This window comes from Narcine bancroftii, chromosome 3 (genome assembly GCF_036971445.1).
Source record: "Narcine bancroftii isolate sNarBan1 chromosome 3, sNarBan1.hap1, whole genome shotgun sequence".
Lineage (NCBI taxonomy): Eukaryota > Metazoa > Chordata > Chondrichthyes > Torpediniformes > Narcinidae > Narcine > Narcine bancroftii.
This window is the reverse complement of record NC_091471.1, coordinates 285,032,387-285,051,241: the sequence shown is the minus strand read 5'-3', so window position 1 is coordinate 285,051,241 and position 18,855 is coordinate 285,032,387. Positions and strand designations below refer to the sequence as shown.

At 44.2% G+C, this 18,855-nt stretch overlaps 1 protein-coding gene across 5 annotated transcripts in view; it reads right to left on the bottom strand.

Annotated features, from left to right (window-relative positions):
- Window positions 1–18,855, bottom strand: part of LOC138758890 (tropomyosin alpha-1 chain) — a 97,870-nt gene that overhangs the window by 15,889 nt on the left and 63,126 nt on the right. For all 5 annotated transcript variants that reach the window (XM_069928437.1, XM_069928434.1, XM_069928433.1 and 2 more), the window contains 4 exons: window positions 7,231–7,364; window positions 5,049–5,166; window positions 4,137–4,207; window positions 414–489 (listed from right to left, as the gene is read on the bottom strand). In XM_069928437.1, the coding sequence (XP_069784538.1) occupies window positions 414–489; window positions 4,137–4,207; window positions 5,049–5,166; window positions 7,231–7,364 (399 nt within the window). The remainder of the gene's footprint in view (window positions 1–413; window positions 490–4,136; window positions 4,208–5,048; window positions 5,167–7,230; window positions 7,365–18,855) is intronic.

Here is an 18,855-nt window from a genome sequence, read left to right as displayed (position 1 = left end):
CCCTTCTCTGCTGTCCACATAACTGTGTTTGGAGCTGCTGGACATCCCCAGTGCCTGAGACAATATTACCTGTCCCCCAACATCATTGTCAAAAATGGGCCCTGGATTAGCGACAGTGCCTTTGTCTCCATGATCATTCTCACTGCCCCCATTGACCTGTCGGACTAGCTGCCCCTTTCACTTGTTCCATGGCTTCACTCCACCAGATATTGTATCCCTTCCACACCTTCTCTGTGTGGATTTAATTAAAAAAAATTAAAATCCTTAACTGCATAATAACATTGCTTTCTAACACCCAGCAACATCCTTGTGAAGGAGAGAAAGGAACTAAATTAGATGAGGGAGCTGGGATTGGATATGCAGAGACCAAGACATTGGTTAGACTAATTCTGACCCGATTTCTGCAGTCTCACCTTCTCTGACTGAGCCTCCAGGGACTTGAGATTGTTTGTGACATTTTTCAGCTCTTCTTCCAGGTCTCCACACTTCCTGCAGGATGGAGATTGGAACAGCACAAAAGAATTTAACAGAAGTGTTCCCGAGATCAGTAGTAAACCCTTCAACAGTGATGGTGAGAACATTCTCCCTGACACACTTTCAACAGGGCAGGGGAGTATCTAGCCATCATCAGGGATGCCAAACCCTGGTTAAACCCTCATCCCAAAACCCTACAATGTTCCTCCTCTCCAAACTGATGGAATCTCACAAACACAATGCCATAACAGCTAGATCTTTAGAAAGGATTGTTTCTTATTTAAGCAAACCATTTGCAATTCTCTCCTGTGCCGCAGTACCCGAGATGACGAAGCAGTCTGGTGGCAGGCACTGGCTAGGGGCTTTGGAGCCTTGGTCACCAGATCCAGAGAGATTTTTACTGAGCCAGTTCTTTACCAATTATACAACATACCACCACTGAAACAGGCCCGTCGGTCCATGTGTCTATGTTAAACAAATCAAACAACGACTCTGCTGCTTGCACCTGATCAATGTCCCTCAATCTCCTTCATATTCATTTATCTATCTACGTCCACCTCTATCCCAAGCAGCCCATTCCAGGTACCTAGGTAATATTTGGCCTGTACATCTCCCTCAAAGATCCTCCTTTCACTTTACACACATCTCCTCCAGTATGTTGACTTTTTACCCTGGGGAAAAGATTCCGTCTTTTTACCCTGGGGAAAAGATTCCGTCTTTTTACCCTGGGGAAAAGATTCCGTCTTTTTACCCTGGGGAAAAGATTCCGTCTTTTTACCCTGGGGAAAAGATTCCGTCTTTTTACCCTGGGGAAAAGATTCCGTCTTTTTACCCTGGGGAAAAGATTCCGTCTTTTTACCCTGGGGAAAAGATTCTGTCTTTTCACCCAACCAATGCCTCTCATAATTTTACGCACCTCCATTTAGTCTCGTCTTTCCGCACCCCCCCGCCCCCACAAGCCTTTGACGCTCCATGGAAAATAATCCAAGTTTGTCCAATCTCTCTCCATAACTCATAATACAGGCAACATCCTCGTAAACCTTTTCTGTCCCCTTTCCAAAGCCTCCATAACCAGAATTGCACACAGTATTTGAAGTGTGGCCAAACGAAGTTTTATATTGTGGGAACTTGACCTCTACTTTTATACCCAGTGCCCCACCCAATATTTGTGTGGCCACTTTCAATGAGCTATGGACCTGGACATTCAGATCCCTCTGTACATCAATGTATTTAAGAGCCCTGTCATTAAATGCACACATTCCCCTCATATTTGACCTCCCAAAGTGCAACACACCACAATTATCTGGATTAAACTCCATTTGCCATTTTACTGCTCATATTTGTAACTGATCTAGGACTAGAGGCCATTGGTTCAAGGTGAGGGGGAAAGATACCCAAGGGGTATTCTGAGGTCCCACTGCACATTGAAGAGTCCTGCCATTCTTTCTTCTAGATTAGGTTAAGCACCAGTGAGAAGATTCCAGTTATGAAATCAGAGCTTTCAACTGAGACGAGTTAACAGTGTAAAACACTAAAACAAGGAACTCCTTAAACATATATGTGAAAACATAATTGACCTTGTGTTTCAGCCATGAAGGAAGCTGGGTCTAATCCCGTCAGAGTGAAGACAGATTCCATCCGGAAGCATTGAGAAATAAATCAGACCATCATCAGGTTTTGACTCGCTGAGGAGAAGTTCACCTTGCATGCAACCACATCAACAGCCAGCTCAGCTGGTCCCACATGCAGGGGCCGAGAGAGGATCAGGAAATTATTGGAGCCAAACAGTAACCAGGGATTCCTCTGGGTAAATGCATGTATGGAGATGACACATTGGCAGAGGGGAGAAATGAAAAACCAAACTTCTTGATGAGACAGAAGTGGAAACAATCAAGAACAGAAAAAGAGGGAACAGCCAACTATCGAAAGGCAATGAAATGGGAGAAGGTTGGTGATGAACATAAACAATATAGACTCCAAAAATAGTTAAAGAGAGTGAAACATGAAAGTCTGAGGATGCTGTGTTTCCAGTTAAAAACAAAGATGCAAAAAAAAACAAAAAAAAATTCACTGGAGAAACGCAGCAGGTCACACAGCGTCCATAGGAGATAAAGTTTCAGGTCCGAGCCCCTCCAAGTTCCTCAGGCATTTTTACTTTAAAGATGGAGCTGATTGTGGGGCATGTTCTGGTGAAGGTAGGGGCATTAGATTTTGCACTTTCGCCATCACTGCTACACTGCAGCCTCTTCTCCAGTGCAGGAGTGACGTTGCATTGAATAAGGCTGAAGACGGCAGTTTATGAGGGCTCGTGAGGAATATGTACGTTCTCTCCATGCCTTTGTGGGTTTCCTCCGGGAGCTCCAGCTTCTTCCCACCGTTCAAAAAAAGTGTAGGTTAATTGGTTATAAATTGGGTGGCATGGACTTGTGGGCCAAAATGGCCTGTTACTGCATCGTATATTTAAATTTATAAATTTATAATTGAAAATTTAACAATCACCTGGCCCAGATGGTATGAGTACGGGTTAGTGACAGCCCATCATTCTGGAATCTGTCACTTCAACTCTAGTCAGCATTTTGTTCTAATCTACCTGATGTGGGGAACATTCAAAAGCCACAGAAATGAAATAATTAAAATACTTAACAATACCCAGCTGATTAAAAATATCCCACAAATACAACTAATTAAAATGGCGCTGTCACTTCTCCCACACAGCCCTCATGATCTTGGCCGTAACCAACAGGTTTACTGATCCTCTCTCCTGGTCTGGTGCACGTTTCACTGTCTCATCAGCAGCCCCAGGACAGGTACACTGGATCAGGAAGTCTGGTGCTTTTCTGAATACAAACCCTCAAGTCCCAAATATCTGAAGCTCCCTGTGGAACTGCTGGAAAGACAGGATCTAATCACATCTGTTGGAGCATTTCCCTCCCTTCCCCCTCGAGTTCTAGAAGAGGCTTCACTCTCCTAGTCCACTGACTCGGGTAACCACCCACTAAATTCTCTAACATACCCACCACTTTCCCCCAAGGACACTATCCTTAATTCCTCTTTGGATAGAATCCCAATTACCATCATCCTTCCTCCAATAGTCTCCCTTCAGGATTGCAGAGTGGAGATCCTGCTTTACAACCTTGTCCAAAATTCCTGGAAACACTCATCTCTACCCTTCCAATTCCATGTCCTTGTACATACAGCTGTTACTCTATCTCCTGGGAAGCACACATCCTTGGAGTGTTCCTAGCAAGTGTTGGCACAGATACCAGTCCCTCTGTTGCTGCAGGAATGCCCATGACTGCCCCAACTGTTGCAGGTCCAGGTCCAGTCTAGACAGCAGGACCAACCCCCCACCACACTGCTCTGGGCCCAGTCTAGACAGAAAGACCGACGCCTAATGCTCTGGGCCCAATCTAGGCGGCAGGACCAACCCTTTACTACTTCACCCATGACTGAGTGCCTATCAACCCTGCCACCCCTCCCCTTCCAAGATTTTGCCCGATTGTCATCACTTGAGGAGCTAGGACCATCCCAGTGATCCTGTGATGCTCACAGACAGGACCACCGTGGCAATGACAAGACTGCAGAGACACAAAATAAACCCAGCCCTCAACCCCAAGCGATAATCAAGCAGGGGAGGCAAGCGCTGCCCTCCGTTAACTTACATCTCCGACACTTCAGCACGCTCCTCAGCCCGCTCCAGGTCCCCTTCCAAGATGACCAGTTTACGAGCCACCTGCAGAGAGAAACTGAATCAACATCCTCATGCTACAGTTCACAGGCAGTAGCTCCTGGCAGGAAGTCCCACCACCATTGACCTAGAGTCACCTAGGGTAGAAATAGGCCCTCCGGCCTAACCTGTCCATGCTGACCAAAACGTCCCTCCCACATTTTAGTCCCACCTGCCTGCATTTGGCCCACATCTGTCTAAACTCATCCTATCCACATATCTGTCAAAGTTTTTCTTCAACCTTGCAACAGCACCTGTCTCAACCACCACCTCTGGCAGCCTGTTCCATACACCCACCACCCTCGGATTAAGTAGTTATCCCTCAGGTTCCTGTTAAATCTCCCCCCCCCCCCTTACCTTAAACCCGTGTCCACTGGTTACCAATTCCCCCTACTCTGAGCAACAGGCTGCTCTGGGTTCACCTGATTGGGTGCATGAACTTCACCCATATAGGGAGTATTGAGCTCCCAGAAGACCTCAGGTGAAGTCCCACTTAAAAATTTAGTTAATGTGTTCCATATGGGCCCAAAGAGCAGTCAGAAAGAGTGAATTAAATGGGATGGGATCAGTTGGTTTTGGGGGGGTGGGGAGGTGGGGGGGGGAGAGAGAGGGTCCCTGCTAACAGTAACATTGATTTGAACAAGCTATCAAAATCCAAATTGTCTAAACTAAGTTGGATTAAGAATTGAGAAGAGCTTCAAGCTGCCTTGGAGATTGTTGAGTGAAGGGGCCTACCCACAGGAGGGGCAGCAGTGAACACTCAAGTATCCAGGCTCAGGGTCAATGAGATGATATTGGTTGAACAAGGGACGTATGCACACTAGCGTGGACCTTGCCTTGCACTTACCTCCTCGTACTTGCGGTCAGCCTCCTCGGCGATGTGCTTGGCTTCCTTCAGCTGAAGCTCCTGAAGCTCCATTCTCTCCTCATCCTTTATTGCACGGTTCTCAATCACTTTCATGCCTCTGTTGAGTGAAAACACAGTGGAGGTGACAGCCAGGGAAAAGAGGACCAGGACAGTTCCTAACTCGGAGCTTCCACCAGCATACGAGGGCAACGCCAATCAAGGTCAAACAGTCTCTGGTGACGCTAACGTGTTCTTCGTGGTGAGTGATTATTCCCAGCACTGGGAGTGATCTGGCCTCAGAACCCAGATAGAGGGATAATTTTCACTGCTCAAAGAAGCCACACCTCCTAGCAGTCAGGGACGACACCCTTCCCCCCATTGGATGGATGAGAACCATGTCCATTCAAAATAATGAACTTTGCTGATTTCCCAAGTTAGTTCATGTGAAATTAGTGCTAAACAAGGCCATTCAATCCTTCCACTCAGTCATACAGTGCGGAAACAGGCCCTTCAGCCAAACTTGCCCGTGCTGACAAGGTCCCACCTGCACTAGACCCACCTGCCCACGTTTGACCCAAATCTCTCCAAAACCATCATGTCTGTCCATTTTTCCCCCCAATAGTACTTGACTCAACCACCACCTCCAGCAGCCTGTTCCATACACCCACCTCCCTCTGTGCAAAAATGCAACCCCACCTCCCCCCGCCTGTTGTAGGGGAGATCCACAAATTTATTCTGAGGTGCATGCTCCTGTGTGTTTCAGAGGAAGGAGACAACATGCTCAGATTGAAGTTCAGAGATCCTGTTCTCTTAGCCCCCACCCTCCCCACGGCACAATCCACATCACAATTTGGTGACACTAGGAGATGGAAGTGGAGAATGGCTCTCTGTGGCAACAACAGGAGCTCTTCATTGTTACTACAATCAGGTCGGTCACTATTCCTGAAGGGATTCTGACAAAGGCTCTCCAATCTGGTCTCATCTTCCCCTCCCCTCACTGCTTTTTGCGTAGACCGCTCCCTTTATGACTCCCCTCGTCCACTTATCCCTTCCCACCAATTGCCCCCTTGGAATCTACCCCTGTGATTGCAGGAAATTCAACACTTGTCCCGACACCTCCTCATTCAGGGCCTCAAACACCCCTTCCAAGTGAGCCAACACCACTTTGGAATCTGCAGGGGTCATCTATTGCCACCAGTGCTCCTGTTGTGGCCTCCTCTATGTTGGAGAGATTAGGCTCAGACTGGGAGATCTTTTTCATTGAGCACCTTCACTGTCAACTGCAATAACAGGGACCTCCCAGTGGCCAACTATTTCAGTTCCACATCCCATCCCCACATCTGTCCCTTGCCTCATGCACTGCCAAACTGAGGCCACCCATACCCATCGTTGGAGGAACAAAATCTTGTATTGCGTCTGGGCACTCCAACGAGACAGCATTAACACAGATCAGTAATTTTCTTTAATCCCCTCTTGTATCTCTTTCCCCTTACCTCCAGCTCTCCTCACCGTCCGTTCCCTCTCCTGTCAGCTATCCCTCCTCCATCTACTCAGCTTTTCTACCCATAAACACCCAGTACCTCTTCTTACTTGTTAGACTGTGCCCCTCCCCCCCACCATTTTATTCACTAGTCCTATCCCTGAAGAAGGGCCCAAGCCCAAAATGTTGGTTCTCCTTTACTTACTATGGATGCCAAGTGTCTCCAGCACGCTTGTGTATTGCACTCAACCCCAGTGTCTACAGACTATCTTGTTTAACCTGAAAAATGAACGATTTTTCTCTCCCCAGGGACTGCGTGATGTTCAGAGTGCTTCTGGTGTGTTTATTTGAGGTCTCATTTTCAGTGGACCGCAAGGGGGCTTCGCAGCTGCAGGCAGCTGGCCGAGAGGGGGCTTCGCAGCAAGCACTCATTGCTCAGCATGCCAGATAGACAATCATGTGCAGTTCAATGACTAACTTCCCAAACACTCAGACCCGCAGGCAGAGCTGAACATTCCACGCTCCAACACAAGGACTAGGAAGCATGTTCAATCAGCCAGGTGACCTCTGTCAGTATCCCTTCCACCATCCCCATGCCCCCTGCTACCATTTCCCACCTTCTGCCTAACCCCCTGCCTTATGCTCCTTGCCACCATCCCCATTCCCTCTGCCTGTCTGGGACCAGTGGTTGGCTGTGCTCACCTCTCGCTTTCGTCTGCCGCCTTCTCCGCCTCTTCCAGCTTCTGCAGGGCGGTGGCCAGCCGCTCCTGCGCCCGGTCGAGCTCCTCCTCCACCAGCTGGATCCGACGGTTGAGTGCGGCCACTTCACCTTCGGCCTGAGGGAGCAAACAAATGGCCTTTACAACTGATGCCCTCCCACTACAGTCTCCCCTCTCTCGGGTATATGAGACTCCACTGAGGGCAACACAGCACCTTGCCTCACAGGAAGGAAACAATACGTTCAGGTTGACGTTCAGGGATCCTGTTCTCCTGCCCCCCCCACCCCCTGCGGCAGAATCCGCATCACAACTTGGTGACACTAGGAGATGGATGGCTCTCTGTGGCAACAGCAGGAACCCTTCATTGTTACTACAATCAGGTAGTTCACTATTCCTGAAGACATTCTGACAAAGGCTCTCCAACCTGGTCCCATCTCCCCCCCCCCCCCCCCCCCAAATCGCTTTCCGCGTAGACCGCTTCCTCTGTGACTCCCATCGTCCACTCATCCCTTCCCAACAATCACTCCCGTTGGAACCTACCCAAGACTGCAGGAAATTCAACACTTGCCCCGACACCTCCTCATTCAGGGCCCCAAACACCCCTTCCAACACTCCTGATCCAATTTCTGATAGTCACAGTGGTCTCAGGGTCCATGTTCCTTTTCTCCTTCCATTGGGCGTGCACGGTCTGACCCTAGGTGCTAGTAGTGGAGAGACTAAAACAGTAGAGTGCTCGTGATTAGGCCACCTGCAAATCGGAGGAACACCACCTAATATTCCATCTTTGTACCCTCCAAGGCATTAACCTGATTGAATTTAATGCTTCCCACAGGACATTTGTCACATTGAATAATACCTTGGTTCAACAGCTATGTGTAGAATGGAAAGAGCAAGGTCAGAGACTGCAGAGTCAAGGATCAGTTGGCAGGATGGTGTCCTCCCTCTGTACAGACCAGAGAGTGGGTGTCAAGAGCAGCTCTTCACAATGGACCAAGAGGTGGTGGGTGGCGTTTCACACAGATCAGCACGGGGACACTGCTTCACACCTCACATTCATGATCCAGATTTTGGAATCAGGAATATGGTTTGATTCTCTTATAGCATTGAATATATGGCAAGGGACAAGATAGAAGCAGGCAAGTGGTTTCCACTCACAGGTGAGACAAGAACTTGAGATTCAGGATGGAGAGGAGGAGGTGGAATCTGTGGAATTCTCTGGCAAAGGAAGTAGTTGAGGCTGCCTCATTAAATACATTTGAGACAGAGTTAGAATTTTGCATTGTTGGGGAAATTAAAGGCTACAGGGAAAGGTTCAGTAGAGCTGAAGTACACAGTCTCATCAGCTCGACAGGTTAGATGGCTGACTTCTCATCCAATTTCTGATGGTCTATTGAGAGTTCTTTAATTTTGTGGATGATACCAATTTAGGGGAGGTTCAGTACCCAAGAAGAGTCCAGCAGTTAAGCTCAGGAAAGACAGAGTTAAACCACCAGAAGTGGAAAATAATTGGCAATGGAATTCGACACCGGTGAAGTCACAAGCTCTGGTTTTAAGAGTAGGGAGTTCACTCATTTCTCACAAGGCAAGAGCCTCAGTGCATGGAGAAACGGGGATCTGGAAGAACAAATGCACCAGCCAATATATATGGCACCACACATTAGCGAGACTATCAAACCGAACTGCAGGGCTCATTGTTAGAGATAGGACTCAGAAGTAGGGAAGTTGATCTAAATCTATTCGGAAGCAACATATACTTCTGTTCACCATGTGACAAAAGGGATATAGACTCAATAAAACAAACATTACAGCACAGGCCCTTTGGCCCACAATGCTGTCATATGCAGAACAAGAAAGGATGAACTGCCCGGGTCAGTTTTCTCTCAACCACAAATGAAGCTCTTTCAAGCAATACAAACGTTGTTGCGTGGATGCAAGAGAAAGCTCTGACAGCGGGGAAGGGCAGGTCCAGAGGCCGTCGGTACAATGTACTCACCAAGAAATCTAAAAGGAAATTCACAGGAGTGAATAAAGATGGAGGGACTCAGCCAGTCAGATGGAGCAACTGTGGAGAGATGGTCAGTCACGTTTCGGGTCGGGATCCTTTAATCGAGACTGTTATGTTGGAATTCCTGAATCATTCGTGGAAATTTAGAGAAAGCTTCTTCATCAGCACCCCAGTGAGAACAGGTTGCTGAGGCAGAGAATGGGGGGAAAAAAATGGTGGCGCTGCCAGATCTGCTGTAATGACAGCAGTGCCACTCAGAGTGGGGGGACAGCGCTGCTCTGAAGGGTCTTACTGCCCAGTCCCCATGCCAGTGGCTCTGTGCAGGCTTTAAAAGGCCTGTTAAAGGAGTCAATTGTGTTTAAAATCCTGGAACTGTGGGTCTGTGCCCAAGATGCCAGCCCAGCACCTGTGCTGGGTAGCAGACTGTGAGGGGTTGCAGACTCTGGGGGGGGGGTGGAGCAGCTGACCAGCACAGGGCAGGAGAACATCCCCCCGCCCCCCCTCAATTGAGGAGGAGAAGTGGAGACGATGAGCAAGGCAGCGGACCACTCAGCAGCTGAGGGGCCCACTGCGGGCAATGGAGTTGAGGGACTAGCAAGGAGTGCAGGCCACTGGAGATTGGCTCATAGGAGCCAGGTATCAGAGTCAAAATTTGAGAGGGTGTGGAGGGCATTTCCTCATCGTGTTGGAGATTTGGATCTGGAGCTTGGGTTGCCAACGAATTGGACAGGAGTCTATGCGGCTGCAGGTGACCTGGATGCAAATGCATGGACCGAAGGGACTCTCTTTTGCTTTCCTTTCTCTCTTGCTGCAAGTGGGCAACACGAATGACGACTCAGTCGGTCTGCCTTACAGCAGGAAGAAGGGAGTTTTGTGTAATATTACATGTCCTATACGACGACGTGACAAGGATTCTTGAATTCAGCATGAAGAGACAGGAGGAAGGAGAAGGGAGCTGCGACGATTTTGAAGAGGAAAAACAGGAGAGGCCCGAATGGAGAATCAGCCATCCGTTTGCTTTGGTGAAAAGCCTCACTCAGCTCGGCCTGTGTACATCTCAAACCCAAAAACAACTCCCCAGCTTCAAGTGCAGTAGCTGTCCGGTCGGTGTCAGTGACACGCAGACTGAACAATGAAGGGCCCTCGGGGACTCTGCAGCTGGAAGACGGACTGATATAGGCCACGCATCTCATGGAGAGCTGACGTGATTTATGTTTGCAAGAAGCCGCAGGAATGTGATTCAATTGGGCAAACCGACCCCTGCCTCTCCCAGAACTGGGCTCACCAAATCAAATCTCCATAGGCTAAGGGTCAGAGAGTCATTTATTCTTTGGGAGGAGTCCAGACATTAGACCCTGTCTGCTAGATGCAAAGCAGCAAGATTTCAGATCCCTCGGGGAAGGGGCCTAGGATTACATTAGTTCCAGATTATCGCAAAAATGTGTCCTCTCCCACACCCTTTGCAATCCATGCTGTGACTTTACAGCTGAATTTCCACTTGGATTGAAGAGCAAGGACACAAACTGGGTCATCTCCTCCAAATACCCACACCCCAATTAACCTCTTGCTCCTCCCCTACCTGTCCCCCAGACTGACACTACCCTGGGGGATTCAAATTCCAGATAGATGTGGGCTGGCTCCAATCACTGAAGATTTTAGTATTAAACAACTTTTGCTCGTGATTTACCCTAACACAAGAATTTTACATTTTACTTTTTCAGTTTCCTTATCCATCAACAAGATGTTTCAGTCAACCAAGACCTAGTCTCCCTGGTCACTCCTCCCACCAGGGTTTACAAAGCTTCAAATCCTCTGGTATCTGTGCCCAGCGCCAGATGGAGCAAGTATACAGTTCAGCTTTGGGTGCTCATTGAGCTGAGCTAACAACCTGGTCCACTGCCATTTCATCCCTCTACATTCCACTCAAGCCACTGGAACAAAACCCTTTGCTGTACCACGAGCTAGCGGCTTGGTACAAATACATTCACCGTCACCTTCAGTATGGCACCAGGGAGTCTGTTCCTGGCAGGAGAACAAAAGGAATGATAACAAATACAAATGTTATCACAGTGCCAGCAACCAGGTACAAATCCGAGGCTAAGGAGTTTGTACGTTATCCCCATGATACGTGGGTCTCCTTTGGGTGCTCTGGTTTCATCCCGCACTACAAAGATGTACAGGGTTAGTAGGTTAATTGGTCAATTGGTGTTTTTGGGTGGCACGGGCTTATGGGTCAGAAGGGCTTCTCCACGCTGTGCCTCTAAATTAAAAATTTTTAAGTCGAGTCCTTGGACCTGCCTCAGAAGGGAGTGAGCCAAATGCAGACAAATCTGTTACTGCACCTCCCCGAGAGTTAACGAGGAAAATGGCCAGTTATCTAACAACTAGGGAGATACAAGATGTTATGGGTGTGTCCGTTTGTCTATTGCATATGTGCAGAGCCCACAGTTCTTTGAATAGACCTCTATTCCTGCACACCCACCAAATACCTCTCCAACTCCATCCAAAAATCACGGATGACCCCCATCGAGAACATCTACAGGGAACGCTGCCATCAGAGGGCAGCAGCAATCATAAAGGACCCACACCGCCCAGCGCACGCTCTGTTGCCATCAGGAATGAGGTTAGGTGACTGGAAATTGGAAGATAATTTGAAAATACAACAATGGTATATAGAAATGAATAAATGTATTCCATTAGAAAAAATAACATATAGTTTAAGAAATAATATTGAAATATTCGAACAAATATGGGAGCCTTACATTAAACACAATAGCGAAAACCTACTGGGGACAATCACTACCTAAGTTAACGGAAGGAAAAGGAAATGAAAAGAATGGACTCAGTGGAATTTCTGGTGTATTTTTATTGAATGACAACATTGTTTGACTGGTTTAATGTATCCTAGATTTTATACCTTAAATGGACGGGAGGGGGGAGGTAGGGAGGGTGGGATGGGAGGAGGGAGGGGAGAAAATGGCACTGTATATGTGTGAAAAGGAAAAAGTGTGTATCATGATTAATGTGATTTATGGTGTGAAAAATAAAAAAAAAAGGAATGAGGTTAGGTGCCACAAAACTCGCACCACTAGGTTCAGAAACAGCTGCTACCCCTCCACCATCAGACTACTCAACAACAAACTCAATCACTCATTTAAGGACTCTTGTGCACTTTATTGATTTTCTTTTGTAGTCTCTGTGTTGCAGTTTGTTTACACTCGTTATTTGTTTACAGTTCGTTGTTAACACTATGTACAGTTTATTTTTTCACTACCAATTAGTGGTAATTCTGCCGCGCTCACAGGAAAAAGGAATCTCAGGGTTGTATGTGATGTCGTGTATGTAATCTGATGACACCACCGTTGTCGGCAGGATCTCTGACAATGGAGTACAGAAGTGAGATGGAGGGGCTTGTGGCATGGAAAACAAATGATCCCCTCATTGTCAGCAACATCAAAGAGCTGCTTATAAGCTTCTGGAGGAGGGGCAGAGCTCACCCATTTCCCCCCCCCCCCTCCCCCATCTGCCTGAACAGTGCTGAGGTGGTGCTAGTTGACTGCTTTAAGTTCCTGGGAGTAAACATCTGCAGTGACCTCTGGTCCACCCACATCGATAACAGTGGCTAAGAAACACCAACACCTCCACTTCCTTCGATGTCTGAGGAAATTTGGCATGTCACCTGCATACCTTAACAACTTTCACAGGTTCATCACTGCGTGAGGTGGGAACTGCTCAACCAAGACCACAAGAAACCGCAGAAGGTTGTCAGACCGTCACACCTGTCCATCGAGTCCGTCTGTAACACTCGCTGTCTTGGAAAAGCAGTCAACATATTGAAATGCTCATCCCACAGTGGCCACACACTCTCGTCAACCACCCCCCTCCCAGGTCAGGAATAAGATTCATGAGAGTGAGATCACACACCACTACCAGATTATTCAAGGACAGCTTCTTTCCCACTGCATTCGAACTCTGGAAAAAAAAATTCCAAAATATAAAAAAATGTTGCTTTGTACCGTACCATACAATCTCTCTCATTAACTCCGCACTGTCTTATGTGCTGTACTATGTATGAGAGTTTGACCGGTCTGCTCACAAAATAACCTATATCACCGCACCTTGGTACATGACGAGAAACGCGAACTTAAGACAAGGGCTCAGTTGAGCATCTCAACAGGAAGGCTGTAGCCCCAGCAGCCTATGGAATATGGACATAATGGATAATCCCCTTACAAATATTCTTGTGCTGCAGTGGGAGTGTCAGCTGTGATTCTGGCCTCAAAACCGGGGACCAGGACTTTTAGCCACAGATTCAGAACGCTAGACGAGGAATGGGAATCTGTACAAGGTGGGTCCAGTGACCAACCACACCAATTCCATATCCCACTGCCACACTGACATCTGCCTCTGGCCTCACATACTGGCAGGTTGGGGCCACACCCAGATTGGAAGATCAGCATCTCTCATTCTGCCTTGGCAATCTCCAACCAGATGGAGAGCTCCAATTCCCATTCCCCCATCCCTTTGTCTCCCTTGCCCCAGACCCTCCTCCTATCAGAGCATCTCAGGCCTCTGTTCCCTCCACTTAAATTTCTCAGCTCCTCCCACTGGTATCATCTGCCAGCCTGTGCTCCTTCCGCCCCCTTCCTTATTCAAGTGTTTGTCTGATTTTCAGCATTCCGATGAAGGGCTCAGGCCACGAAAACCTTGACTGCCTTCACCTGCCAGTTTCTCCAGCACTTCTGTAAACTCTACCATCAAAACCCATTCTTTGTTCAACACAAGAGATCAATCAGCTAACACCAGGCAGAGGGACAACTCCCAGGATAAAGCAAGCTCACACTCTTTTTTTTTTTTTTTTTTTTTTTTTTAATTTTTTATTTTTCACACCATAAATCACAATAGCCATGATATACACTTTTTCTTTTCCACACATTTACAGTGACTTTTTCTCCCTCCCCCCTCCCTCCTCCCAAGCCACCCCCCCATCCCCCCCCCCCTCTCATCCATTTTAGTTATACAATCTAGGTTGCATTAATTCAGTTAGACAATGTTGTCATTCAACAAAAATACACCAGAAATTCTACTGAGTCCATTCTTTTCTTCTCTTCTCCTTCCATCAACTTAGGTAATGTTTGTTCCCGGTAGGTTTTCGCTATTGTATTTAATGTAAGGCTCCCATACTTGTTCGAATATTTCAATATTATTTCTTAAACTATATGTTATTTTTTCTAATGGAATACATTTATTCATTTCTATATACCATTGTTGTATTTTCAAATTATCTTCCAATTTCCAGGTTGACATAATACATTTTTTTGCTACAGCTAGGGCTATCTTAACAAATCTTTTTTGTGCATCCTCCAAGTCAATTCCAAATTCTTTATTTTTTATGTTACTTAGGAGAAAGATCTCTGGATTCTTTGGTATATTGTTTTCTGTTATTTTATTTAATATCTGATTGAGATCATCCCAAAATTTTTCTACTCTCTCACATGTCCAGATTGCATGAATTGTTGTTCCCCTTTCTTTTTTACATCGAAAACATCTATCAGATACTGTTGGGTCCCATTTATTTAACTTTTGCGGTGTAATGTATAGTCTGTGTAACCAATTATATTGTATCATACGCAGCCTCGTATTTATTGTATTTCTCATCGTTCCAGAGCATAACTTCTCCCATGTTTCCTTTTTTATCTTTATATTTAAATCTTGTTCCCATTTTTGTTTAGTTTTACCATTTGTTTCCTCATTTTCCTTTTCTTGCAGTTTAATATACATATTTTTTATAAATCTTTTGATTAACATTGTATCTGTAATCACATATTCAAGGTTACTTCCCTCTGGTAAACTCAAGTTGCTTCCTAATTTATCTTTCAAGTAGGATCTCAGTTGGTAATATGCCAGCGCTGTATCTCCCGTTATATTGTACTTATCTCTCATTTGTTCAAAGGATAAGAATCTACTTCCTGAAAAACAATTTTCTATTCTTTTAATCCCTTTTTTTTCCCATTTTCTAAAGGCAAGGTTGTCTATTGTAAAAGGGAGTAGCTTATTTTGCGTCAATATTAGTTTTGGTATTTGGTAATTTATTTTATTTCTTTCTACATGAATCTTCTTCCATATATTGAGGAGATGGTGTAATACTGGAGAAGTTCTATGTTGTACCAATTTTTCGTCCCATTTATATAATATGTGTTCAGGTATCTTTTCCCCTATTTTATCTAATTCTAGTCTCGTCCAGTCTGGTTTTTCCCTTGTTTGATAAAAATCTGATAGGTACCTTAATTGTGCGGCTCTATAATAATTTTTGAAGTTTGGCAATTGTAAGCCTCCTTGTTTATACCATTCTGTTAATTTGTCTAGTGCTATCCTCGGTTTCCCCCCTCTCCATAAAAATCTCCTTATTATTTTCTTTAACTCTTTGAAGAATTTTTCTGTCAGTTGTATTGGCAATGCCTGAAATAAGTATAGTATCCTTGGAAAAATGTTCATTTTAATACAGTTTATCCTTCCTATCAGTGTTAGTGGTAGCTCTTTCCAATGCTCTAAATCGTCCTGTAATTTTTTCATTAGTGGATTGTAATTGAGTTTATATAATTGGCCTAGATTTTTGTTTATTTGCACACCTAGGTATCTTATTGCCTGCGTTTGCCATCTGAATGGGGATTCCTCCTTAAATTTTGAGAAATCCGCGTTATTCATAGGCATTGCTTCACTTTTATTTACGTTTATCTTGTATCCCGACACTTCTCCATATTCCTTCAATTTCTTATATAGTTCTTTTATTGATAGTTCTGGTTCTGTTAAGTACACTATCACATCATCCGCAAACAGACTGATTTTATATTCCCTGTCTTTTATTTTTATTCCTTTTATATTATTATCTCTTCTTATCGATTCTGCTAGTGGTTCTATAGCTAGCGCAAACAATAATGGTGATAGTGGGCATCCCTGCCGCGTTGACCTGCTTAAGTTAAATTGCTTTGATACATGTCCATTTACTGTCACTTTCGCTAACGGTCCCTTATATAATGCTTTAATCCAATTAATATACTTCTCCGGTAAACTGAATTTTTGCAATACTTTGAACAAGTAATTCCATTCTACTCTGTCGAAGGCCTTCTCTGCGTCTAAAGCAACTGCTACTGCCGGTGCTTTATTTCCTTCTACTGCATGAATTAAGTTAATAAATTTACAAATATTGTCTGTTGTGCGTCTTTTTTTGATAAATCCAGTTTGGTCTAAATTTACCATTTTCGGTACCTGTTCTGCTAATCTGTTCGCTAATAGTTTAGCTATTATCTTATAATCTGTGTTTAGCAGAGATATTGGTCTATATGACGCTGGTGAGAGTGGATCTTTCCCTTGTTTTAGTATCACTGTAATTATTGCTGTTTTACATGAATCTGGTAAGTTTTGTGTCTCATCAATCTGGTTGATTACATCCAGGAGGGGCGGTATTATTAGGTCTTTAAATGTTTTGTAGAATTCTATTGGGAGTCCATCCTCTCCTGGTGTCTTATTATTTGGTAAATTTTTTATTATCTCTTGTATTTCTACTGTTCCAAATGGTTCTGTTAATTTATTTTGTTCCTCTATTTGTAGTTTTGGTAGTTCAATTTTAGTCAAAAATTCATCTATTTTCCCTTCTTTCCCTTCGTTTTCGGTTCGGTATAATTGTTCATAGAATTCTCTGAAGTTTTCCTTAATTTCTTTTGGATTATATGTAATTTGTTTGTCTTTTTTCCTTGTTGCCAATACCATTTTCTTAGTTTGCTCTGTCTTAAGCTGCCATGCTAGGATTTTGTGTGTTTTTTCCCCTAGTTCATAATATTTCTGTTTTGTCTTCATTATATTCTTCTCCACCTTATATGTTTGTAATGTTTCATATTTTATTTTTTTATCCGCCAATTCTCTTCTTTTGGTTGTATCTTCCTTTATTGCTAATTTTTTTTCTATGTTTATTATTTCCCTTTCCAACTGCTCTGTTTCCTGATTATAGTCCTTCTTCATCTTGGTTGCATAACTTATTATTTGCCCTCTAATGAATGCTTTCATTGCGTCCCATAGTATAAACTTATCTTCCACTGATTCCGTATTTACTTCAAAGTACATTTTTAATTGTTTTTCAATAAATTCTCTAAAATCCTGTCTTTTAAGTAGCATGGGGTTTAATCTCCATCTATACATTCTTGGAGGGATGTCTTCTAGCTCTATTGCTAATAACAGGGGTGAGTGGTCCGATAATAGTCTAGCTTTATATTCCGTTTTCCTAACTCTCCCTTGTATGTGGGCTGATAACAGGAATAGGTCTATCCTTGAGTATGTTTTATGTCTAGTCGAGTAGTATGAGTATTCCTTTTCTTTTGGGTTTTGTTTCCTCCATATGTCCACAAGTTTCATTTCTTGCATTGATTTAATTATAAATTTGGTTACTTTGTTCTTCCTGTTAATTTTTTTCCCCGTTTTATCCATATTTGGATCCAGATTCAGATTGAAATCCCCTCCTATTAGTATGTTCCCTTGCGTATTAGCTACCTTCAAAAAGATATCTTGCATAAACTTTTGATCTTCTTCGTTAGGTGAATATATATTAAGTAGATTCCAAAGCTCTGAATATATCTGACATTTTATCATAACATATCTCCCTGCTGGATCTATTATTTCCTCTTCTATTTTAAATGGCACATTTTTGCTAATTAATATAGCCACTCCTCTTGCTTTTGAATTATACGATGCTGCTGTTACATGTCCTACCCAATCTCTCTTTAATTTCTTGTGCTCCAATTCAGTTAAATGTGTTTCTTGGACAAATGCTATATCTATTTTTTCCTTTTTCAGTAAATTTAGTAGTTTCTTCCTTTTAATTTGGTTATGTATTCCATTAATATTTAGAGTCATATAGTTCAGCGTAGCCATTTTATATTTTGTTTATCTTCTCTTTCCGTTTCTCCATCATTACCTTTCCTCCTTTTCCATTTCTGTTTTCTTATTTTCAACTCTTTACCAGACAACATTCCTACAACATCCAACATTTTCCTTATTCTCCTATTTCTATCTTCTTTATCCCCAATCTCCCCTTCCCCTCCTGAGTTGCCCTTTATCCCTTGTCGGACAACCACATCTCCCCTCTCCATTTGGATTTGCGAATCCACTCGCAAGCGTCAACTGATTTTGCAGTGACCGCTCTTTTCCCCCCACCCAGCCCCCCCCAGAAAAGATTTCGTTTTTTATATGTCACAAAGGTCACTCTTTTAGTTCCCTCCTTATTCTCTCTATTCCATTACCTTCCCTTATTAATTCTTGTCTATACTTTCTATGTTTTCCTCTAATTACAGATACTTTCACATATGCCCATTGTCTCTATTCACTCTTATACCTCTTTACCCGCATACATATCAATCGTGGTCATTTTTACCCTCCTTACCCGTCTTCATCCCTCAGTCTATTTTTGTCTTTACCCACATACATATCAATCGTGATAATTTTTGCTCTCATTACCCGTCTTCATCCCTCAGTCTATTTTTGTAATTGTTCTGCAAATTTTCGTGCTTCTTCTGGATCCGAGAATAGTCTGTTTTGTTGTCCTGGAATAAATAT